This window comes from Tasmannia lanceolata, unplaced genomic scaffold, assembly GCF_043159265.1.
Source record: "Tasmannia lanceolata isolate RefF3 unplaced genomic scaffold, GAP_Taslan_0.1 ptg000003l, whole genome shotgun sequence".
Classification (NCBI taxonomy): Eukaryota; Viridiplantae; Streptophyta; class Magnoliopsida; order Canellales; family Winteraceae; genus Tasmannia; species Tasmannia lanceolata.
This window is the reverse complement of record NW_027518680.1, coordinates 61341232-61367453: the sequence shown is the minus strand read 5'-3', so window position 1 is coordinate 61367453 and position 26222 is coordinate 61341232. Positions and strand designations below refer to the sequence as shown.

The window sequence follows — 26222 nt, the reverse complement described above, 5'->3', positions numbered from 1 at the left end:
TTTCCTTGACCCGTTCCACTTTTTGCCGGTTGCGTTCCGCATTTTGCCCTACAGAGTAACTTCTTTAACTCTCCTAAGTACTCATCTGCACCAACCGAGTACTCATCCGCATCAACCAGGTATTCAACTGCGTCGTATCAAGTTGATTAGGATTTTCTTCAATAACTGCATCAACGTTATGAAACGCTGATTTTGATCTTTTATGAGGCAATTTTTATCTTTACACACGCGCGCGCGCGCGCGCGCACACACACAGATATATATATATATATATATATATATATATATATATATATATATATATATATATGGACATTTTAGTCTTTATATGAGTCAAAAGAATCTAGGGTATTTTGGTCAGAAACATATGGTATTGCCTGATTTGAAACGTCAAAATCGGGGCTTTCTCTTTGGATTAAAAATCAAGGGGTAGATGGTTTTCTCTTGTTAAATAATGAAGAACTCTGATAGCAAGACCCAATTGAATTGGCTACTCTTCTTCTTCTTCTCTGAGCCTTTGTGAGCCAATGCAGGCAATATTTGAACCTGTTCTTCTGTAGTAAATAATGAAGCAACCCATTCAGTTACTCTTCCAAACTTTCCTATTACTATTACTCTTCCAACACCTCTTCATCAAAGCCCAAGTCTTCACCTACATAGACAACTGTGACTCCGGCAATTACACTTCAGGCAGCCAATTCGAGACCAATCTTAACCACCTCCTCCTTTCTCTAACCACTAAAACACCTCTTCTCGGCTTCTACAACACCACCTCCGGCGAGAACCCGAACCTTCTCTACGGCCTCGCTCAATGCACCGGTCGTGCCTCTGCCGACGACTGTCAGACCTGTCTCAACACTTCCAGCTCAGAGATCATCCGTCGCTGTCCAAACCGAAAAGGTGCTGTGAAACAACCACTTACTCCAAAAGCTTAAGAAGTTAAGAGTATAACGTCCATAGGATGATCCAAACCGTCCATTTGTTAGGCCACTAGAAAAATAGGTTGTGCCCCAATAAATCATTTCATTTCCACAGGATGATCCTCGATCTTATAGAAAATTCAATAGATCAGAATTGAAGGGTTAGGATCATCCTATAGAAATGATTTGGGTACAACCTAATTACGTGTGGTTCAACTAATGGACGGTTTTGGATCATCCTATGGAGTGAGCCGTACCGTACTTTTTGAAAATATGTACGGCTGCCCATCACATAATTTCTCTTCTGTTATTTCATCATTTGTACCTCAACGTTCCCCCTCACGTTTCGGGTCGGGCGGGTCGGGTTTTCCAAAACCCTACCCTACCCGAGAATTATCTCGGGTCGGGTCGGGTCTCATTTTTCACCGGAAAACCTGAGATTCGTAAACCCGACCCTACCCAAGATAGTTTCTCGGGTCGGGTTGGGTCGGATCGAGTTTTCATTTTTTAGCGTGGGATAGTGACTAATTTTAAAGATTGTAGAAAAAAATTAAATCTTCACACCAAAATTCTCTAAATTTATGTCATCAAGTGTATAAATATAAGATGGACACTATATTTTCACATTACAGACATGTCACCTCAATGAAAATAATTGTATCAATATATTGGAAAATAATTTTCTATGTTATCCAAGAGATATTCAAGAAAGTTACAGTACACCCATATGAATTGGGCCGGATTTCGGGTTTTTTTTCTTTAAACCCACCCCTACCCAAGATTGAGTCAGGTTTTCCAATTTAAACCTGACCCTACCCAAGACCCATGATTTCTAAACCCGACCCATGTTATTTTCGGGTCAGATTGATGCGGGTCGGGTAAAACCCGACCCAAGTTGCACTCACGTGTGGAGCCCCTCTTTTGGGTTGGCCGTACATGTGAATTTTTATTATCAATGAGTAGTGTTTTGAAAGATTATATATGATGTGCGGCCGTATAAACCTCTTTTTTCAAAAAATGTACGTTATAGCCCACTCCATAGGATGATCCAACCCATCCAATTGTTGGGTCACAATGTAAATAGGTTGTGCCCCAAAAATTCATTTCCATTGGAGATTTCCATAATGTGCATTAACTTTATAGATCGGAGGGCCGGTTAGGGTCATCCTATGGAAATGATTTTTGGGCACAACCTATTTTACATTGTGACCCAACTATTGCTACTCAAATCTGGCCGAGTTCTGCAAGGGTGTCCCACTTTCTGTTTCGTCGGGCAAATGAAAGTTGAAATGGGAGACAGGGAACCCTTCGATACTCAAATCAGATAGAAGCACTAGAATGAGTGCTGAACACAAAAGGGGAGAGAGTAGTGAGGAACGAAGGGCCATTAGGTGGGCAAGGGGATATGTGCATTTGGGGGGGATGGGTGTCCTCTTGTGCACTAATGGTAATGGTTGAAATCGAATCCCCTCGACCTCTTGGATGTGGAGTGGAGGGTTCCCTTTTATGGGTGGAGGTTCTATGTACTCGCAAGTGTGATGTGGTAAGGTGATGATTGTTGGTTTAGGCGCCGGCGTTGGCATCATACGATGAGTCAAAGGTGGCAAATCGAGGATGTGAAGTGACAGGTGAGTTGTTGCCCTCGATGGCGGCAAATAGATACTGGAATCTTGTACTACAGCAATAGGATGCTTGGATCCTTTACCGTTTGTCTCTAGTGATGGCGCAATGTGACATTGCCCGATCTCTCAAGTTAGTCGAAGCAAGTTGGAAGGTGATGATGTCATGAAGGGGACTTCCAAGAGGTCCTCCTCCTGTTCGAGGGCGAGCGCCGTGAGGAGTCACTCTTGTGGAGGCCTTCTTATGTAGGACAATAGATCAATATCTTTTCTTTCTTTTATTAGAGCATCTTTAATTAGTAGGAATTTAGGTATCAAATTCTAGACTATTCTTAACTTTCCATTTTATTGTATTTCTAGCACTTTCTAGGCTAGTGTGGCATTTTCCATTTTTTGCTTGTCATTAGCTTGGGTAAGAAATAATGTGGCCTATAAATATAGGTGGTGGGATCTTGTATGAGTCATCTTGATATTGAATAAAAATTTAAGTTCTTATTTTCTCTTGTGGATTCAAGAGTGTTTTTTCATTAAAGAAGGCGGTGTTCTTCTTCTATGAGTTGAAGACGGTGTTCTTCGCATTTCTGCACGCTTCCGCCCGTGTTAGTTGGTATCAGAGTGAGGTCTCTCATCGGATCGAACCTGCTTGCATTCACCATCAAACACCATCAAGGAGGCTTGGATTTATGATGTGGCTTTCCCGCACAAGCAAGTTGTCCCGATCTTTATCCATGTTATGTTTTTCATCTTCTATCTGAACTACCATTCACCACCAAGAGAAGAAAAGAATAAAAAAGAACCATAAAAAAAAACCTACAGCCCAATTTTACCCACTTATTGATCTCTTTAATAGCCCTTTAACCCATCATAATTATTGAAGACATCCCTTGTCTTATCTTATTCCAACCTTGGATCATTCCCATACCTACGCCATCATTTCCAACTAGATACCCTCTTTACTTCTTAACATAAGATTTAACTCTCTTTTTGTCCCTTCCCAACAAATTTAATCACCCTTTCCCAAGTCACTTTCCTTTTGCTTAACCTACCATGGATTTATCTTTCGTTCCTCCCTTCTTTGGGTATGGAGATTGCGAGACAACGTGTTTAGCATGGATTGACGCAATTGAGGATGGTATAGATAAATACTGTTGGAATCACGTAGAGATGATTAAGTGTGCCAAAGTGACCGTGCTCTTCGTGCTAAATCCTTCTTGAAAAAGATAGAACGAGAACAATACAGATCGAGACAACCACCCTTCAGTTGTTGGTATGATGTACGAGATCTCTTTATCAGGGAATTCGCACCGGCTACGTATCAAGAGTCTTTGAAGATCTAGGCTATAATTAGGCGAGAGAAAGCCCAAAAAGCCCAGGACCGTACCAAGAAGATAGTTGCATGTCTCCTAATTCAAAAGACTTGGCGCATGTACCAGGCCAGGCGAGAATTTAAGAGGTACGTCAATTCTGCAATCAAGATTCAGAGCTGGTGGCGTCAAAAGATCGCCCGAGTTGATTACTTGTGCACAAAATACGCCACCAACATCATTCAGAGAGCCTGGAGAGTACGAATTATTCGTTGGAGCGCCGTGATGAAATTCTTAGTTGAAGCGCATCAGTCAGTGATGATAGACGAAGATTTATCCCATCTGTATGACAACCCCGTTCATATCGAGCAAAGTGAAGGATACGTTCTACCTCAACTACCCAGGATCAAAGAGTTTATTGAGGCCTTGATTTCTAGTCGAAACAAGCCCAACCTTCTGTCCACACATGCCGGATTACAAGGTAGATGGAAATATTTAATCCGATGGAAATGATTTCAATTCTAATTCAAAGCTAGCCATTCACCAGCGGAGATCTATTTCACAATAGGTCTAAATTTCAACATGTTCTCTCTATTTTTGTTTAAACTCGAGGACGAGTTTTCTTTAAGTTGGGAGGATCTGATGTAGGACAATAAATCAATATATTTTCTTTCTTTCATTAGAGGAGCTTTAATTAGTAGAAATCTAGGTATCAAATTCTAGACTATTCTTAACTTTCCATTTTATTGTATTTTTAGCACTTCTTAGGCTAGTGTGGAAATTTTCATTTTTTGCTTGTCATTAGCTTGGGTAAGAAGTAATGTGGCCTATTGTTAGCGGTGAAATCGGTATACCCGGTACCGACCTTAACAACCATTCCCTAACACACAACCTGGTCGATATAAACTCATATAAGGTACTAACGGTACCGACCCAACTGTCCCAACTAACAAGCCATTCATACAACTCTCTAGAATTGGCGCCGACTCTAAGAAAGAATCAGACACGACTGCAGAAATCCTGCCATTAAGCGATTAATCCGGGTCACCGTTACACCCAATGCGTTTCGTATATATTCAAAAGTTCCCGCCAAGACCACCACCCTCCATCTCCGCCCAGAATTCCAGGGAATCACACCTCCACGATTGTAACCACCGCCCATCACGCCCCACGTGGACAAAATCAAGGGCACGATTGGTGCCATGGGCTTCGTAGGTCTCCTCCCCTATAAAAAGGCGTCTACCCACTCAAGCAAGGGCATCGAATCCAATTCTCCTCCACTGGTCTGGTAACTTGTCTTGGCCCTCCTCCCATTCATCGTCCATTGTCTGTATTGCCCATCTCTGACTTGAGTGTCGAAGTGGCCGCCCGGAGCTACAACTCTGGGCCCATAGACGCTTTTTCTATGAGTACAAGATCACAAGCTCAACTAAGCTAGTACGTGCAGTCGGATTTTGGGCATCATCAGATTGCCACCATTTGTGGGACCTCGATGCCAAAATCTAAAGCTTCAAAAGCTCCCTCTCAACCTAACGATAGAATAGCGATGAGAAGCCAGACAAGTCAGCGGAACCAAGACCAACCAATAGAAGTAAGAAAAATGGGTGTTTCCGGCTAGATTCCAGTCACCATGACTGCTCTTAACTAGTTCACTCAACAGCTTGGAGATGTCGCTAACGCTCTCCAACAAGTACTGCAAAAGCTTCCTTCCCAACCGGCGGCTCCACCTCCACCCATGGTTTTGCCAGTTGAGGAAGTTTCTCCCGTCGATGTTGTGGAAAAAAGGGGCGAAACCCCCAGAATCGGAGATCCCGCCATCATCGACAAGGATCCGCGTCGATCACCTGCCCACCGCTGAATCACCGCCAAACGAATCGCCAACGTAGGCGCGACGACCCGGCAGCGGAACTAACACTTGCGAATTTCGCTCCCCAAATGCCTCCCCCCACTGTAAAAAGCCCGACTAGGAACGATCGCCCGAGAGAAAACTCCACTATCGTCGCCGATCTCCAGCGTTAGATAAAGGAACTCCAGCAACAGATGAAAGGACCATGCGACCCAGACCTCCTAGCGGAATGGGACAACGAGGTTGCCTCCCCATTTGTTCCGAGGATTGCCAATGCAGACATTGCGACGAACTTTGACATGCCCCGCCTTGATTTGTATGACAGAGCAACCGACCCTTTGGAGCTCCTCCGAACTTATCGGCGAGAAATGGTACTCAGAAATGCTTTAGATGCCACAATGTGCAAGGCCTTTTCCTCATATTTAAAGAAGGACGCGCAACTGGTACAGCCGGTTGAAGCCCAACTCCATCGAGATGTTTCATGAACTTGGGAAAGAATTTGCCACCTACTCTGTGAATAGTTGGCCCCGACAGAAGCCCGCTAACACTCTCTTGGCTCTAAGGCAAGGGCGAGACGAAACCCTTCGAAAATTCATTAGCTGGTTTCGTTCGGAACTTCATCAGATCAAGGAACCCAATTTCGACATGGTCTGCGCCGCTCTTCGCCATGCCATTCGGGACCGTGACATGAAAGTCTCCTTGAATGATCGATACATTAACAACGAGGAGTCATTTTCCATGGAAAGGGAGTCGAAGATCGCTCGGGGAGGAGAAAATTGGAAAGATGACTCTAGGACAGGACCGGGTCTCAAGCAGGCACGACATAATGACCGACCGAGTCACTGAGCTCCGATTCCTTCGTTTGAAAAAAGTTAACTATACCACGTTGAACACGACAGTGTCCAACATCTTGTATGAAATCTGAGACAGAGAACCCATACGCTGGCCCAAAAGAATGAGGAATACAAGAAAGAAGAAGAACTTTGAAAAATATTGTCACTATCGTCAAGACCACGGCCACACTACGGACAGCCGCTATCAGCTCAAGAATGAGATAGAAAGACTTGCGGGACTCGGTCGGATCGACCGATATCTCCAAAACCCGCCGAGAAATCAGCAACAACCTAAATCGGAGGTTCACCGACCCTCGGGCGAGCGTCGCTCCCCCGATCGCCACCACAAGGCAGAAAACAGTCACCAGAGAACACCGGATCAGGAGGCCAAAGCGCCCAAAATAGCGCGGAAATATTGATACCAGCTACGGCGGCCTCGCCTCTGGAGGACCAACCGAAGAAGGATGCGCCCTCTACACGGGGCAGAGGAGAATTACGGGAAGATAGAACGACCTCACGATGACGCTGTTGTAGTCCGCCTGGCTATTGCCAACTTCAACGTAAGCTGAATTCTGTTAGATATCGGAAGCTCCGTCAACATTCTCCACCAGAACGCCTTCGATGAGATGCATATCGACAAGGATCGCCTGGAGCCGGTCGACTGGTACATCTTTGGATTCTTCAGAGGGGAAATCAAGGTGCGGGGAAAGATCAAGCTACCCGTAACATTTGGGACCTACCCCATCCAACGAACTATCATGCAAACCTTCTTTGTAGTTCGTGTACCTTCGACCTACAATGGGATCATCGGTAGGCCGGCACTGAATGAACTGGGGAAGTGGTATCCACTTCCCACTTAAAGGTAAAATTTCCCACGAAGCACAGAGTTGGGGAAGTCAAGGGTGACCAAGAAAAGGCCCGCGTGTGCTACGCCACCTTGTTGAAGAAGAAGAAAGCTGCCAAAGAAACGTTCTCCATCGGAGGTCCCGACCCTCGAATCGAGGTGACGCGAGGGGAGCCGGTCGAGGAACTCATAAAGATTCCCCTTTTCTGGGGTCCAAGGAACAGACAGTCCAAATAGGTTCTCTCCTCTCAGGTAAGCCCAGGGCCGACCTTATCGAGTTTTTGAAAACTAACTCGGATGTCTTCGCTTGGTCCGCTTCAAATATGCAGGTAAGCCCAGACCCCTCCATTACTCTCCAAGCAGGTCCCGGGTGAAGACTTGTCATTGAACCTTGTTGTAGGGCCAGCCGCAGTAAGTTCTGTACTTGTTCGGCAAGAAGGAAAAATGGAACAACCCATCTACTACGTCAGTAGGGTACTCCATGATGACGAGACCCGGTACCAAGAAATAGAGAAATTCGCCTTTGCAGTTGTCATATCGGCAAGGAAGCTCCGGCCTTATTTTCAGGTGCACCCCATCACTGTTCTCACTGATCAACCCCATCGGGGCGACTAATCAACTAGACTATCGAATTAGGAGAATTTGACATTCAGGTAAAGCCCCGTCCAACAATCAAGTCCCAGGCCCTCGCGGATTTCATAGCAGAACGTACAGTACCGATAGAGGAGCCCGAAGGACAAAACGTCTCGGCCGAAGAACCAATCCCGACACCACTGGTCCCGGGTCATCCCTGGGGGTTGTATGTCGATGGTTCCGCCAACGCTGGGGGCAATGGCGCCGATTTAGTTTTGACAGGACCGGACAACCTTCTCGTGGAATATGCCTTGAAACTGGACTTCAAAGCATCCAATAACGAAGCAGAATATGAAGCTTTGCTCACCGGGATCGCCCTCGCCACAGAACTACATGCGGATCGACTCAGGGTTCATAGTGACTCGCAGCTCGTTGTTGGGCCGGTCAACGGTCTCTGCGAAGCCAAAGACGACAAGATGTAGAAGTACATAGAAAAGTTGCGTAATGAAATCTCCACCTTCCCAGAGTTTCAGATAATTCAGATCCCTAGAACCATGAATGCCCGGGCCGATGCCCTCTCCAAGATGGCATCATTAGGAATTATTGAGCCAGGCAATGTCTACACAGAAATCCTCTCCCGACCCAGCATAAAAAAAGAAGAAGTCTTCTAAATCGAAGAAGAGCCTAGCTGGATGGATCCGATACTCCAGTATTTGAAGGACAGTACTGGAGTATCGGATCCTATACCGAGCAAGATGCCTCAGATTTCATGAGGAAATATGAGCAATGTCAGAAGTTTGCGATGATACCGCGCCTTCCAGCTGTCCCCTACAAACCCATATCCAATCCGGTCTCATTCGCTATGTGGGGGATGGATTTGCTGGGGCCGTACCCAAATTCAACCAGAGGGCATCAAATGATGTATGTGGCTATCGAATATTTCACCAGGTGGGTGGAAGCCGAGGCAGTAAAAAGGATCACAAGGGACAGAGAACTTCTTTTACCATAACATCATCTGTCGGTTTGGAATACCCAGAGTCCTGGTCACCGACAATGGAACCCAGTTTGCGAGTAGGCAATTCAAAAACTTTTGCGGAAGGCTTGGAATCGAGCAAAGATTTACGTCGGTCGGTCATCCCCAGGCCAACGGACAAGTGGAGGTAACCAACCGAATACTCCTGCAGGGACTAAAGAAGCGAGTAGAAAACGCTCGAGGATTGTGGGTCGAAGAATTGCCAAATCTGCTTTGGGCCTACCGAACCACCCCCAGGACCGCAACAGACTTTTCATTGATAAACAGAACATTGCATTGAATTTTCAAAAAACAAAAAACAAAAAAACAAGAGGGCTAGACCCTCAGAGATCTTTTTCAGCCGGCTCTTCAATGGTGGGCTCGGTAGCAGGGGGCACAGAGAGGATCCCTCTCCGGGAGATGCGACCACATGTTCAGCTTCGTTTGGCTCGGTCGCATCGAAATCTTCTCCCTTGGAAAGATCAGTGCCAGGTGGTCCCTTCAGCTTTTCAATCGGAAATTCGGAGTCTAGGTCCTTAACTTGGGCCCGACACTCGACGAATCCCTTAGCTTTGTAGTCCAGAGCATACAGGGCCATGTCCTTCTCATATTCCGGGGACAAATTGAAATCTGCAATCGCCTTAGAACGAATCTCCCCATCGCGCTGGACAGTTTTCTCCAGCTCCTCAACCACTCGGGTCCGCGCCGCCTTTTCAGCCTCAAGCTCGGGTCGAGCGGTAGTGAGCAGATCGTTGATATACGCTGCGGTTCGTCATATGCCTTCTTATCTTTCGCCGCCTTATCCTCCGAAACTTTCCTGTCCTTGGCTGCTTGAACGTAAATGGCATAGTAACCATCCGCCCGTGACGCAGAAATAGCTCAAACATCGGACAACTGCAAAATGGAAAAAGCAGATGAAAACATCCCCCCTTCGACACCAAGTGATAAACAAAAAACACCAGCTACTTACCTTCTTTGCCAGGATAACCATCTCCCGGCTAAGTCCATTGGCCGAGGTCTTCTCCAGCTCCACCAAATCCTTGGGCAAGAGACTTGACATGGCCATCTCCAGGGCCACCCTCGGGTTATGAATCGCCGAGTCTTTGATACCGACCTTCCAATTGGGCTCAAAATAAGCCCCTTGTTGAAGAGCTTGTTCTTTCGGAAGACTCATCTTCCGGTTAAGAGAGTCCGGGTCCTATCACAACCCTCAATAGAAATGATGGTCGGAGCCGGGGTATCTAGTCACTTATCATTCAGGACTGGATCTGTCACAACCTTTGTCCTTTTACTAGGATTTTTTTCCACCGCCTCCATTGGCCGTTTACCTTTTGCGGCAATTTCTTGAGATTGGGCCATGACCACAGCCCCCTGAGAGTCGGTGGTCGTAGCCGTGGATTTTGCCGCCTTATTAGCTTGCCGCTTAGCAGCTCTCTCCCGTTTCTTTTGGGCCTCTTTCTCTGTCCTCTCCTTCAATGCTTGCTCCATTGCCGAGGCAGAGATCCCACCGCCCGATCCTTGAGGGGCCATTTTTGCAACAACAAAACAATTCAACGAATTAGAAGAGAGAACAATAACAAAGCAACACATGAAATAGAGGTGAAAGAGAATCACCATCTTGGTCGGTATCGACCCTCACCAATTCAACCTCCTCACCCTCATCTCCCTCACTCTCCTCCTCCTCCTCATCATCCTCATATTCTTCACCCGAATCCAACACCATGTTACTTAATGCAAACTCTACCAACTTTCGTTCGGACTTAAACTGCCGAACGTCAAATTTTACCTTCCCCGCCTCTACTCCCCTACCTACAACATCGTTAAAGACCAAAAAACTGAGCTCCTCAAGATGAGGGTCTAATTCCAATCTGTGCTTATCGGCCCTCCTCCAGTAGAAGGGGAACCTCCAACCCGCTGATTGAGGGGCCTTAACAAAAAAGAATTCGTTCTTCCACCATTTTATAGAAGATGGAATGTCACTACCGAGCATCAATGTCCGCCATTCGATTCCCCGGCCTCTTCCGGATGAAACGCTATTCCATGAGGCACATCAAGCTCGTGAAGATCCGCCGATTCCTGCGCGAGATGCCTGGCCTGAACTTCCATCGGTTGCAACCTTGAATCACTCTTATCCATCGTCAAAGCTGCTATCACAGGGGGATTGCTAGGTACCGAATCTGCTGCCTCATGCGGATTGTGAGGAGGCGTGGCGCCCAACTCACCGCCTCCCCTGGGACAACCTTGGGAGTCGGTACCTTCTTCTTTCGGGATGTCACTGACTTTTTCCTAGCAGACCCTGCTTTCTTCGGGACAGGGATGACCTCCTTATCCTTTTTTGCCCTTACCTTACACCTCTTCTCGGAAGGCGGTACCGGGACACTTTTGGCCTCCTCTTCCTCCAGTGGAATATTTGGGGAGGAAGATGACTCTGCTATTCTAACAGATTCTTCGGACGGGTTTTGGGAATCCGTATCCTCAAACATATTGGAAAAAAGAAGCAACGAAAGGAAATACAAGATTGAGGAAGAAAAATGCACCGGAACAAGCGAGGATTTGCTGGTAATACCGCCGGAGAAGACGAACCAGCACCGGAAATAGGTGAGAAACCTCGCCGGAAAAAGAAAAAACTTCTGCCGGTGACGAATAAAACCCTTCAAGAAGAAAACAACTTAAAAAGAGCCGGCGAAAGGAAGAAAGTGGAGAAAAAGATGTTAAGAACGAAAGGCGAAGGAGGAATTTCGCCGAAAAACCCTAAAACCCTCACCGGAAAAAAGAAAGAGAAGGGGAAAGGAAAGTAAAGGGAACGAGAGGGAGTGAAGGGCTTTTATAGACCTTTGGGCGGGAAACCAAAAGGTCATGTCCCACTGACATGAACTCTCGCGTGACATCGCTTCACTCGCTCATAGGGTTGCAACTTGGGTTAGGCGGGTCGGGTTTTGAAGAACCCAACCCTACCTGAGAAATATCTCGGGTCGGGTCGGTTCGATTTTTTTTCCGGAAAACCCACGATTCCCAAACCCGGCTCTACCCATGATAAATCTCGGGTCGGGTCGGGTTTTTTTACGTTGACGCAATTTTTTAAGGAAAACTCTTGTTTGGCAAGGCAACTCAACTCATAGAAGTAGAAAAACTCAAGGATAGCAAACTCTTTAGCGCTTAACTAATAACTAGTCCAAAGAGAATAAATTGATGCATTACTAAATGAAAATGAAAATGATTTTACTCATATGAGATAAACAACAAACTATTTAGTGCATTAACTATTTAGTTGAAACTTGAAATCCTAGAGCTAGAGGGGGGAAATGAACAGAAGATGGAAAGAGTCCCTGTGATTGAGTACGTGCGTGAGCTTTACTTTTAAGTTTTCACTTTTAAAGTAACAAAGCTTTAGAAAAAAAAATACATATTATAACTTAAGTAACTCGGGTCGGGTCGGGCCCCTTCAAACCCAGCTCGACCCGAGATTCATGCGTGCTTTTGGATCGTTGACCTGGCTCGACCCGAAACCCGAGAAACATGAACCCAACCCAAGCTATTTTCGGGTCGGGTCGATGCTACCCGACCCAAGTTGCAGCCCTACTCGCGCATGTTTGTTGGAACCATAAATGTGCCGTTTCATCATCATGACTCAAAGTACCAAACCGCCATTACGCTGGGATCGAAGCGTCGCGACTCTCCCACCTGTCCTTTCGAAAGATCTCCGTATGACACGTCAATCTGCACCCGGCAATCTACAAGGCAAAATTTCCCTCAGTAGCGACGGTCGGTCAAAAGCATTCGAAAAAATCACCATGAACACTTTGCTTACGCTGTACCGATGTTCCCCACACGACGCATTAGAAAGGTCATACAGGAGGTATCCAGGACCCGTCACCGACTAACAAACAAGAAGCACATAGAGAGCAATCAATCTAAACACTCGCGTTGCTCGCCGTCCTACAAATATGCAACTACATCAAAGTCCTCACATCACTCGGTATAGACCAATGTAAGAGTTGCTACAAACACAACATGAGTTACACAAAGTTTTCTTTGTTATTTATTTACATATGGAAGAAGCTTTACAAAAGGAGGGCTTCTAGGCCAATTACAAAAAAAAAAAAGAAAAAGAAGAAGAAAGAAATGCACAACTAAGGCTCCACCGAGCTACAATCATTTACGAAAGATAAAAGAAGATCTAAATCTCCACCGAGCTACAGAAATATCGGACTCTTCCCATCACCATCTTGCTCCATCATGCCACGGCACCCACTTGGCACAATCTTCTTTGCTCCGGAAGGAAGCTTGATCCTTGTAGTGCCATTATCAGAATTTTGGTTGATAACGATGGCATAATCACCCGATCGGATCCTCTTCAGGATCTTCTTCAGGGTCTTCTTCGGGATCCTCCTCCAACGGATCTTCCTCTGGAAAAGCCTCTGGACTATGAGTTGGGGCACCGACCCTCACTCCATCTTCAGATTCTCCTTGCAGCTGGGTCTTCAAAACACCATTCTCCTCCTCCAGTTCCTCTACCCTTGCTTGAAGACGGAGAACCTCCGCCCCCATTTGGAGGAGGTGGTTGGCCACACCATACACCCTCTCCTTTGCGTGCTTCAGGCTTGAAATTGGCGGCGAAACTAGGGATTCCTTCAGGAGGAATGGCACCCCCAGGAACCGGAGAATCCTGATGGTCTCTGGGTTCGACTTTTCGCTTCTTATCACCGTGAGATTCGTGCCCCCTCTTCTCTCCTTCAACCGCCGGTGGTGCCATTGCCGGAATCATTGCAACTAGAACTACCATTTCTGGTGAACCAGTTCCCACCATCATCACCTTCTTCCCCTTCTGAGCTCCTCTTGTCCGCCTAGCCACCGATTCTCCAGCATAATCATAACGCCCCCTTTCCTCCTCCGACGGGGAGTTCACCTCCACCACCGGAATGTTTGCCGCCGGTTGGTTTCCATTACCTTGTCCTTGAGACATCACCGGCGAGATGAAGAAAGAGGGACGAAAAGGAAAATGGGAGAAGGGAAAATCTATGGCAAAGAAATGGTTTTTCCCCCACCTCTTATAACCACGTACGAGGCGTGAAAACCAGGCGGGATTTAATGATCCCGCTAGTTTTCGAAACCATGTAGCGGGAAAACCAGGCGAGAGTTTAATGATTTCGCCGATTTTCGAAATCCAAGGCGAGAAAAATGAGTGAAGACCAATGGGGAAGCGCGCCTCATTACTAACCATCCCATCGGGAATCTACAACCCATCAAGTGACACGACGCTTCAAATTTATTCCGAGTTCCCGCCAAGGACGCTTCAACTCCATCATCACCAGGCAGTCAATACAAATAAGTCAGTACCTGGCTACCTCTCAAAAGCTCAACTACTTCCTTGACCTGCATAACAGGACAAGAAAGTAGGCGGGTAGTATGTTAGGGGTAAAATCGGTATACCCGGTACCGACCCTAACAACCATTCCCTAAAGCACAAGCTGGTCGATATAAACTCATATAAGGTACTTAAGGTACCGACCCAACCGTCCCAACAAATAAGCCATTCATACAACTCTCCAGAATAGGTGTCGACTCTCAGAAAGAATCAAACATGACTGCAGAAATCCTGCCATTAAGCGATTAATCCAGGTCACTGTTACACCCAATGCGCTCTGAATTCATTCAAAAGTTCCCGCCAAGACCACCACCCTCCATCTCCGCCCAGAATTCCAGGGAATCACGCCTCCACGATTGTAACCGCCGCCCATCACGCCCCACGTGGACAAAATCAAGGGCATGATTGGCACCATGGGATCGTGGGTCTCCTTCCCTATAAAAGGGCGTCTACACACTCAAGCAAGGGCATCGAATCCAATTCTCCTCCACTGGTCTGGTAACTTGTCTTGGCCCTTCTCCCATTCATCGTCCATTGTCTGTGTTGCCCATCTCTGGGTTGAGTGTCGAAGTGGCCGCCCAGAGCCACAACTTCGGGCCCACTAACGCTTTTTCTGTGAGCGCAGGATCATAGGCTCAACCAAGCTAGTACGTGCAGTCGGATTTTGGGCACCATCACCTATAAATATAGGTGGTGGGATCTTGTATGAGTCATCTTGAAATTGAATAAAAATTTAGGTTCTTATTTTCTCTTATGGATTCAAGAGTGTTTTTTCATTAAAGAAGGCGGTGTTCTTCTTCTACGAGTTGAAGACGGTGTTCTTTGCCTTTCCACATGCTTCTGCCTGCGTTACCTTCTGCCCTGTCGGCAGTTCGACTCATTGTTTTGCTTAGATGACGCAGCCGAGTGGGTTTGTCCTGCCTTCGTAGGTGTGGCCACGTGTCTGCATGCAGTTGGTAGTCTGGGTTTACCCACAACACCAACAAATGGACTGTATGGATCATCCCTACCGTACGAGTTTATATGGCCACACATCATATAAAATCTAGTGTTTTGAAATATCTCTTATACCATGTGAAACAACAATTACTCCACAAGCTTAAGCTGAGAGTTGTGTTATTTAATCATCTATTCTTCAACAGGTGCAGCAATTCAATTGGCCGCCTGTCTCTTACGTTACTCAGACCAGCCTTTCTTCTCCAGACTCCGAGGTTTTCCCAGGAATTCGCTTTTCAATACTCACAATGCGCCAAACCCAGATGTTTTTAATCAGAAGTTGGGAGCTCTGATGCAAAATCTTTCGGCTAAGGCTTGTTTTGATACATGGAAGATTGCAACAGGTATGGTAAGTTTGACAGATTTTGCCAAGATTTATGGTTTGATGGAATGCCGGAGAGATTTATCGGACAACGACTGTTACTCTTGCTTGCAAATGGGGATCAGTGACATTCCACTTTGCTGCAATCAAAGGATTGGTGGGCGGGTTTATAGCGAGTGTTGTTATTTAAGGTTCGAGTCGGAGCCATTTTTCCCGGCGACAGCTCCTCTTCCTTCATGGTCTGGCGACCAATCGGACCATTCGGATGCAACCGGTAATTGTTTTTCCTTTTCTGGAATCATGAAAGGTTGTTCTATTCCTAGGGGTGCAATTCGGGTCAGGTTCAACCCGATTTTGGCTCGGGTTGGGTTGGGAAAAGCCAACCCAATTTAATTTAGGGTTGGGTTAGGATTGAGGCCCTGGCAATCCGACCCGAACCTGACCTCTAATTTTATCTTTATTTTCTTTGGATTATATTGTATTTTTCTATTTGGCCCTACCTGAATCCAACCCGATTTCATTAGATGGGTTGGGTTAGGGTTGAGAGATTTAGAGGCGGGTTGGATTAGGGTTAATCATCCTCAGCCCGAGGCACAGGTTACGTTGGGTTAGGGTTGGCCTCAACCCAATCCAACCCGACGCTAGTTGCACTCCTATCTATTCCCTGAAAACAAAATCATCAACTAATTAGAGAGAAGTGCCTAATAAGTGATTTTCTAGGCAATTTTGCCGAAAGCCATTTCGTGGCTCACTACTGCATGAGAGAGCAGACGAATTAAACGAATAAGACAAAATTTGAGCTTCTCTACTGCAAAAATGAGCTGGGATTTGGCTTTTACACAAAATTGCCTAGCAAAGTGGGGATGAGTGTGGAAATAAATAATGGCACTCTTACAGTAGAAACTTTTATAGTGAGCATTTGGATTTCCGGAATTAAGCACTAGAATCGGCACCCTATTCTGATTCTGCCCGAATAGAATTAGATTATGGAAATGTTGGAATGGGCCCGGGGGGGGGGGGGGGGGGGGGGGGGGGGGGTCGTCGTGGGGTTGGTGGTGTTGTATTTGTTTCCAGCACAAGAGTAGCTATCCTTGGAGTGATGATGATAGCAAATTGAGGAGATTCAATTTGTTTAAGGTTTGCCCCCTCAGCTGAAGGTTCGCCCATAGATTGAAGGGTTAGGATGATCTGATTGAGCTGATTTTTTGGGCACACCCTATCTATGTCAGGACCCATCAAATAAACGCTTTGGATTATCCAAATAATGCGGGCCCATACCCGAATCCGAAGCGTTTGGTAGTGTTTGGATTCGGGTATGGGCCCACATTATTTGGATAATCCAAAGCGTTCATTTGATGGGTCCTGACATAGATAGGGTGTGCCCAAAAAATCAGCTCCATCGGAGCATCCTAACCCTTCAATCTATGGACGAACCTTCAGCTGAGGGGGCAAACCTTAAACAAATTGAAACTACAGGGGTGTATTTGTCACGTTTTAAACTATAAGGGTGGAAGTGGATGTGTCAGAAACTAGAGGGGGTGTAAATGTAATTATCCCTAAAAAAAACCATGTTTGGTAGGATCACCATCTACTAGTCCGTTTAAAACTTAATTTTATGCAAAAACTCCGTTCTTCTAGTAAAACACATTTTTTGGCCAACTTTTCAACTTTACCCTCACTATATTTTGTAAATGACAAATTCTAAACGTATTAAATGTTTTTTCTTGTGCTTCCTTTACTTAAACATTTTTTACTTGCTTTTCTTATCTAACAACAATTCAATACTCATTAACTCTTTTTATCAAAAGATCCCTTGCAAATCAGAGTTTTTTTCTTGTTTGTGCAGGAAATAAAAGCACAATGAGAATGCTTCAAATTATCTGCATCCTTATGGCTATCACATTGGTTCTTACATCCACTATTTGCACTTTCTTATTGAGGAGAAAGAAAGCAAGCAATAAAGATGGTGAATATCTTGCAATATAAGTATTTTCTTCATACATAGGCCATGTTTGGCAGCCATGACTTTTTTTTTCCAGAGAGTATTAGTTTTCCATGTAGGGAGAGAGGGGTAGAAAAAGGGGGAGGGATAGAATTTGAGAAGGGAGGAGCTAGGAGATGGTGCTAAGTGGCTTAAAAATAGGTACAATAAAACTCTATTCTGACTAGAGTTTTTCTTTTCCCTGATTTTCAACCACTTCTCACCCTCTTCTCACTCATGCCTCATCAATTTCTCCCTTGATCTCCCACCACTAGATAAACTAATATTCTGGAAAAATTCTTCATGGCTGCCGAACATGGCCTAATTAACTAGCTAGGTTTTATAATTGGATCCAAATAGTCCATCATCATCATCGATCTTTTTCTTCTTCTTCATCAACTTTTTTTGCTGCGCAAAACATGTTACAAGATCAACAAAAGGGCGGAAAATTCATCACTTTGTAGGTCATAATTTTGCTTAAAATTTGTTTTGTGTTCTAGGCGGACGAGTTGGAGGGGATAATGATGCCACGGAATCACTAATATTTGATTTGGAGACACTCCAAGCAGCCACAGATAACTTCGTTGACATTAATAAGCTTGGAGAAGGAGGATTTGGAACTGTTTACAAGGTACGGCCACAGGGCGGACCCAAAATTTTTATTAATACTTATAAGAACGATACACTGGTATTGAGAAACTCATCTAGAAGGGATTCAAAACTAATGCTAAATAAAAATTGAAATATGATTAAGGAAAAACCATCATCCTCAGATTGAGCAAGGTCAATCTATCACATACTTACTATGTTGCATGGATTCTTTCCCTCCCTATACCGAATCCGTGTCAACACGTCTCCACATGCGAATCGGACATGGATTCACTTGGAACACACCTAGATTCTTGTCGTAACCGTGTCCCGCATTAATCCTGTTTTTTTTTTTCGGGAGAATTCGATTCATCGTTGTCTCTTTTCCACACGAATTCTGTTTTTTTTTTCGGATGAATCCGATTCATCGTTGTCTCTTTTAAAATGTGAATCCTGTATATTTTCTCTTTAAATGTGTTTTCTTAACATTTTTTTTATATGAAAACCCTAGTGCACAACCCCTTCTTCGACTCTCTTAATACAAAACTCGCAATGACCCTCTATCCTCAAATTTTTCATGAATCCTACTTTTGGGGGCTTGCCGAACCCAAGATCTCGAATCCGTGTCGGATCCCGACACGTGAATCCGAATCCATGCAACATGGCATACTTAAAAGAGCGATACACTGTTTACTAGGAGGATTTGGAGTTGTGTTCTTAAATTAAAGTTACTTAAATTTTCTTAATTTTTTTTTACCAGGGAAAGCTATTGAACGGGCAGGAAATAGCAGTGAAACGGCTTTTAAGAAGATATAGGCAAGGAATGGATGAGTTGAGAAACGAAGTAGCTTTAGTTGCGAAGCTTCAGCACAAGAACCTTGTAAGGTTGTTGGGTTGCTGCCTACAAGGTCAAGAAGAGCTGCTTGTCTACGAATACATGCCAAACAAAAGCCTTGACACCTTTCTATTTGGTAATTAGTATCTCCAAACTTACATATATAGCTCATTTCCCAAGCATTGAAAACCCTGATTTATTGACTTCCATGATGATTGAAGCTAGTTTTTGAGTTGTTATATGGTGCATGTGTGTGCTTTCAAGGAAAAATATGTGCATGAAGAAGTATATGTGGTAGGTCACTTGTGTAGAAAATTGATGGACCAAATACAATCAAATAGTATGCAAATGAAAAAGGAAAAAAAATAACTACACACAGAGAAAATATTTATGGGGTTCGGCATAAAAGCCTACATCTATGGGTGAGATCATGATCTTCCACTGCAAGGATGCAACGATATAAAGATTACAATGAGATTAACCTGAAACATAATCTAATTGTTACCCTTTACTCTATAAGCCAAACCAAGATCATACACTTCTCTTCGCCGAGGGAAAAATTTATGCTCCCACCATATTCTCATCATAAGACAAAACCAAGAGAAAAACCCTCACAAAAACCGCTAACTGCATAGTTTTGCTTGTATGTGTTGGGAGTTTCTCCTAAAAAATCTATAGTTATCCTAGCTAGTCAAGCTAAAAAAAATCATAAAAAAATCTCATTTAGTTAACAAGACGTGTTTCCAACACTCTCTGTCTTGGTCCGTTTCAGTCACATGAAGATCAACTATATTGTACGCTCTCAAGAACATAACTTCATACCTCTTGTAGGCATCCACCCCATTCTACGTGGTAGGCCGCCAAATATCAACATCTAGTGATATTAGCCATGTTTAAACAATGCTTGTAATTGCCTCAGTATATGTTATACATAAGAAAATGGTTCCTGAAGTGGCGCTAGCAGTGGCTTATATGAGGTGGCGCTCACAAAACATAGGGGGCCACTTTGTTTGGATGATCCAAAGCATTCATTTGATAGGACCTCACATAGATAGGGTGTGCCCAAAAATCAACTTCATAGGATCATCCTAACCCTTCCATTTGTGGAGGTTAAAATGGATGGGGATAAAACCTCCATAAATCTAAACCTCCACAAATGGAAGGGTTAGGATGATCCTATGGACCTAATTTTTTGTGGGCACCCTATCTATGTGAGGGTCTATCAAATGAATGCTTTGGATCATCCAAACAAAGTGGGCCCCCTATGTTTTGTGAGCGCCACCTCAGGATCTGTTTACTCATATATGTATATATATTTTCTTTAAGTGAATAATTCTACCTGCCGCTCACTCACTTATCATGTGATGTCTCACATAAATATATTTAGCCCTAGCATGACAAACTTAATTCTTCTCATAATATATCACACACAGCTGCCACAAATCAACAAGATGCTTCCCTACTTCATGTTGGGATTTATGGCATTTTGTGTGTCCTTGCCATAGTTTGAAATTTCGACCAAAATTCGAAATTTCGGACCGATCAACACTGAAACCACAATGTTCTGAAACCGAAATTCCCGAAACGTACCAAATTTTGGTCAAAATTTTAGAAATTTCGGTCGAAATTGGAATTTAATAATAATATTTTATTCCTTTATGGAATTTCAGCCGAAATTACCAGCCGAAATTTCGGGAGAAAAATCCAGGATTTTGTTGACTTGTACCAAATTTCGACCGAAATTTAGGGATTTTGGCGGAAATTTCGGTTTCAGTGAATCCCGAAATTATAAGCGAAACCGAAATTTAAAACCTTGGTCCTTGCAACACCATTTCATTGCCTCATTATCTAATTTCCTTCTAATGCCGGCTGTGTATACGTACAAGGTGTCCAATCCCAACCCCAACCGTGAACATTCTAGGCCTGCAAAAAACTGGAACGTCATATCTCCTTGCCATATATTCTCTATGTGCATGGCCTATCCTACGATGCTACCTAAAGACAAACATATGTAAAGAAGCATGTCACATACTCCAAAAATTTCGAAATAGATGTCATGAAACAATCAATTTATTCATTAATAATAAATTCAATACAACTAGAATTGACTTTTAGGGCATACACTCTAACACCACTCCCTGGTAACGGTTCAAAATGTACAATCTCTGGGATTGGAGATTGGAAGAGAACCATCGAACTCATGGTTGAACAGGGAGTGGATCATAAGTGGTCGGCACTTTCTGCAGGTTGGCAATTCATATTCTTTAAATCCATCAATCGATATTCCACTGCACACATGAATCGAGGTACGCTTTCTCACTTTTGGGTCCTAACACTTCAGGCCCATATCACAACCGATTTGGTCAACCAAATAGCCTCATCTGTAATCTCACATGTCGTCATGTACTCTACCTCCTCTCTGATACCTTCGAATGACATAATGTAGTAGACCTGCTCTTGTATAAGTCTCTTGCAGAGTCAACCTTCACTTATCCTACTAGACGTGTAGAAGACCAGAAGTACAATACCGATCAAACATAGCTCCAAGATACACTCTTCCTTTCAATCATCCAAGAATCCTACTTCACTGCATTCCAATCCACTAACATGGTCAGCTAGGGTTGTTCGTTCAGTTATAACCGAACCGAACCGAATAGACCGAAATTTGATAACCGAAATAATTTCAGTTATCAAATTTCGATAACCGAACAGAAATTTCTAAAAACCGAACCGAAACTAAACCGATTAAAAATTCGGTTATTCGGTTAGTGGGAGAAAAAGAGGGAAAAAGCAAAATCTCGGTTTGGATCGGAGGGCTAGGATCATCCTATCGAAATGATTTTTTGAGCACAACCTAATTAAGTTGTGATCAATCAAATGGACGGTTTTGATCATCATACAGAGTGCCCATATAACACTTTTTTTTGAAAAAATAATGGTTTTTATTATAATTTCGGTTATTCGGTTAACCGAAATTTTTTTTTGAGATAACCAAAACCGAATAACCGAATTTCCAAAAAAAAAAAACCAAAACCAAACCGAACCGACCAAACCAATTCGGTTATACCTGAATAATGAACACCCCTATGGTCAGCACAGTTAGTGAGCGTGTCACTCATGTCAGAGGCGTGCCCAATTGCCCCCACCATAGCACTAATTGCTTGGAGATGAGAGAGGGCCCTATTAGTGATCAATAAAACTTTATCAATATGTATTTAGCAACTAATAATTAACCTTATCACCTATATCAGTTTTCCCTTAAAAAAATTTTAGAGTTAAAAAAAAAAAATCCTTAGTCTTACACAATCTTTATGTTGGTTGGAGCATATACAATGATTCAATGGCTATTGGCTACATGGTTAGTAGTAGTTTCGTTTTTTTTATCAGACTGGCTTAGTTGAGCACACCTGAAATGATCTGCTTTAATTAGGCCATGTTTCGATTGCAGGAATTTTCTAAAAAAGTTTTAGAATAAAACTTTTTTCCAGAAATTACTACTTTTCCATTGTTGGTTATACATTAAAAAAAAAACTTGAACCAATTTTCAGTTCAAGTTTTATTTACAAGGACCTTCAATTTACTATGATATCCATCTAAATAAGTGATAACCATATCATTTTCCTCTAAATTGTGTAAAGTGGGAATGTTTTTCTGCCAGAAATGTTTTTCCTGCAATCCAAACAATGCTTTAACTGTACATCTACTTATAAATTTCCTTTTAAGAATTCAATGATGCTTAAGAATTATCTTTGAGAAGCCAACTTCAATGGGTCATTTTATTCCTCTATTTGGCTCCAATTCTTTCGACATAAAGTGGGTGTAAAATAAATTTTACCACCATTTTTCCATAAATTTTGTTTTACGCCTGTTTTACGTCGAAAGAAACAAAGCCTTTATTAATAATTTTATGTGGTTGGATAGATCCAATCAGATGTTTGCTGCTGGACTGGAAAAGTCGATACAAGATCATTGAAGGAATCGCTCGAGGGCTTCTTTATCTTCATGAAGATTCTCGACTCAAGATTATTCATAGAGATTTGAAAACTAGCAATATCTTGTTAGATGGAGACATGAATCCTAAAATTGCAGACTTTGGTTTGGCCAGGCTTTTTGGTGGAGACCAAACTCATGCAAGTACCAGTAGAATTGCAGGGACATTGTAAGTTGAGATTCAATCCCTTTCTTTCTCACATTGAATTTTGAATACAACCTAAGCAGTTTTTTTTTTTTTTCCTTTGGGATCTGTTTCTTTCGACGAAAAATGGGCATAAAACAAATTTGACGCACATTTTTAAGTGGAAAAATGGCCGTAAAATTTGTCTTGCGCCTATTTTACTTTGAAAGAAATGGAGCCTTAGATAATCTTAAGTCTGCTTATTTCCTGCAAATGAATATACTTAAAAACTCATCAGATTCTATCAAGGTTTTAAATTCGACCAAAATCCAAAGTTTCGGAACACGGAAACCAAAACGTTTCGAAACCGAAATCCCCGAAACGAAACAAATTTCGGTCTAAATTTCAATAAAATATTATTATTTTTATTTCTTTATGGAATTTCAGCCAAAATTTCGGGAGAAAAATCCGACATTTCATTAGCTTCAACCGAAAATTTGGGATTTCAGCCGAAATTTCAGTTTCGGTGAAGACCGAAATTATAGCCAAAACCGAAATTCAAAACCTTGATCAAGGCAACCTAGCTTCCTAACTTCCTACACTTTCCAAAGAAATTAAAACTAATACTAATTATCACATTAGAATAGAAACTTACTCTAAACCATATTAGAAACTCACTTTCCAAAACAATGACAAACCACAATTTCTAACTTCCTATTATTTCTACAAATCCAAAACCAATTTCCAAAATCAAATTAGAAGCTTATTACTCCTAATCAAAAGTAGAAACTTCTAAATTAGGGTCCTAGTTTAAACTAGGAAAGATCCATGTGTGGGCCTTCATGTCGCTCGCATTGAGCACGTTGCGTCGGCCTGGCCCTCCGACGCAGTGTAGGACCCTCAACACCCACAACCTTCTATTTACTGCAAAATAGTTTTAATCAATACAAGTTACACATTTTATGGATCAAAATGTAAACAATAGTAAATATATTTACAAAAAATTTGTACACTAATAGGAAAATATGATATTTTTTAGTCGAGTCAGTCATCACTCAATCAAGTGGACTTGACTCGACCCACTTTCGAGTCAGTTCGAGTTTTTAAGGTTTAAAATATGCTTTAAACATTTTCAGTGTGATAAACAAACACAATGAGACTTATTTGCCGATCATGCTCATTGTGTTTTTCCTTTAAGTTATGTTCTTGGGCAAAAACTTGTCTACAGTAAAAAAGAGTCAACTTGGGTGAATCAATGAAAAATGAGTTTTACATTAACTCAGGCACTGATCAAGAAGTTTCAAATAGTAGTTACTGACTTGGAAAAGGAAATTTTGGAATGTAATGCTTATCATTCTTTTTCAATAATCCAAACCCCAACTTACTTACCTAAAAAAGAAAAAAATAAAGAAAATTGAGAAAAATAAGCAAAAAGTAAAAAAATTTAAATTATTCTAAATAGTATGCGAATGCTTCTATCAAGAGCCACATTATATCCATATATGAGATTGAAAACTAAAAATTATCTTACTAAGCATTCAAGAAGAGGAAAGAAACATCATTTTGGTTGCTGATTGCATGCAGTGGATATATGGCACCGGAGTACGCCGTATACGGGAAATTCTCAACTCAATCAGATGTATTTAGCTTCGGGGTTTTGGTCTTAGAGATTGTGACTGGTCGAAAGAACGCCGGTTTCCATGAGTCTGATGGAGCTATTGATCTTCTAACCTATGTATGTATGAAACTTTATAATGTAATTTTATTGCTTAGGTATAATCTAAAAGGGAAGATTTACAATATTGATGGGATTTTGGCAGGCATGGCAGCATTGGACCGAAGGAATTGCTCATAAGCTGATCGATCGAAATTTGAATGAACAGTGCATAAGACAGGAGGTTTTGAGATGTGTTCTTATGGGACTACTATGTGTTCAGGGAGATGCAGCCGAAAGACCCACAATGTCAACAGTTGTTCTTATGCTCAACAGCTTCTCTTCAACTTTGCCAATTCCTTCACCTCCAGCATTTTTCATCGAGGGGAGTCAGATGGAGTCGGATGTGCTAAGAAATAATTCGGTAGTGAACGGAATGGAGTCTTCCGATCACTTCAATAGTAAGTTCAAACTGTATTCCTTGAATGAGGCGTCGATTACTGAATTAGACCCTCGTTAGGGAAAATGGGTACTAAACAAAAGTTCTGGTTTGATGTAGGACACTGTTTGTTATTTTCTGTAGATTTCTTATTTTCCTTTTTTTTTCTTAGTTCTATTTCTTATATAAGAGTCACAGTCTTAGTTGGATAACAGATAGAGCTTATCCTAATCCTAGTTGGATTGGAGATAGAGTTTGAAAGTCTATAAATATGGATGTGTATTGTATGTAGAAATCAAGTTTTCTCATTTAATAAAATTTCTTGCTCAGTATTTATCTTTTTCTTGTGGATTCAAGGATTCCTTCTTATTCCTTAGTGGATTCAAGGGTTTTTATCGAGGGAGACGATGCTATTCTTCAGAGGGTTGAAGACGGTGATCTTCGCCTCCTTTCTACACGTTTCCTCCACGTTAAGGTTTATAAATAGGCATTGAATTATTTGAGTAATATTCATTTAAGAAAATAAACATTTCAGTTAAATGCCTTCAAATCAACAAAGCATCTTTTGAGAAACTATTGTTTCCCTCCTTGGTTTCTAGTTTTAGTATTTTTCCTTTCTTTCCTGTCTATAGGCGTGAGAGATCAAGGCCAGGTAAGAATACTTCTAGTCTTAGTATTTTTCCTTTCTTTCCTGTTTAATGTCTATAGGCGTGAGAGATCAAGGCCAGGTAAGAATGCTTTGCATAGAGCATTGCGTGAGAGGCATGGGAGCAATGGAGCTTGAGGCATACTTGTCAAACTATGAGATACATATGAGAGAGAGAGAGAGAGAGAGAGAGAGAGAGAGAGAGAGAGAGATATGATGGATTCTCATTTAAGAATCCATCATGGATTTTGAAGTCAACACATGCATGCATGCATGCATACATACATACATACAAATGTGTATATGTCAGTCAAATGTTAAAATATGTAGC

At 42.7% G+C, this 26222-nt stretch overlaps 1 protein-coding gene across 4 annotated transcripts; it reads left to right on the top strand.

Moving 5' to 3' along the window:
• Window positions 1-414: 414 nt before the first annotated feature.
• On the top strand, window positions 415-25579 carry LOC143858034 (cysteine-rich receptor-like protein kinase 44). 4 transcript variants are annotated; one of them, XM_077368625.1, is made up of 8 exons: window positions 416-900; window positions 15459-15908; window positions 17481-17600; window positions 18116-18246; window positions 18964-19174; window positions 22960-23197; window positions 24737-24887; window positions 24973-25579. In XM_077368625.1, exons 1-8 carry the CDS (start codon window positions 567-569, stop codon window positions 25324-25326), a joined length of 1989 nt encoding a protein of 662 aa, XP_077224740.1. In that variant the 5' UTR covers window positions 416-566; the 3' UTR covers window positions 25327-25579. The 4 variants fall into 4 exon arrangements, with proteins under 4 accessions (XP_077224748.1, XP_077224740.1, XP_077224755.1 ...); XM_077368633.1 differs by lacking the exon at window positions 17481-17600 and having other exon boundaries at window positions 415-900; XM_077368640.1 differs by lacking the exon at window positions 15459-15908 and having other exon boundaries at window positions 419-900.
• Window positions 25580-26222: the final 643 nt, after the last annotated feature.

What these genes read in the sequence shown, in the direction of transcription:
- LOC143858034 (XM_077368625.1), top strand. Translation starts at nt 567, where the DNA reads ATGAAGCAACCCATTCAGTTACTCTTCCAAACTTTCCTATTACTATTA. An exon ending in GGACCATTCGGATGCAACCG is followed by an intron (nt 15,909 to 17,480) that starts GTAATTGTTTTT and finishes TTGTTTGTGCAG; the next exon opens with GAAATAAAAGCACAATGAGA. An exon ending in GAAAGCAAGCAATAAAGATG is followed by an intron (nt 17,601 to 18,115) that starts GTGAATATCTTG and finishes TTTGTGTTCTAG; the next exon opens with GCGGACGAGTTGGAGGGGAT.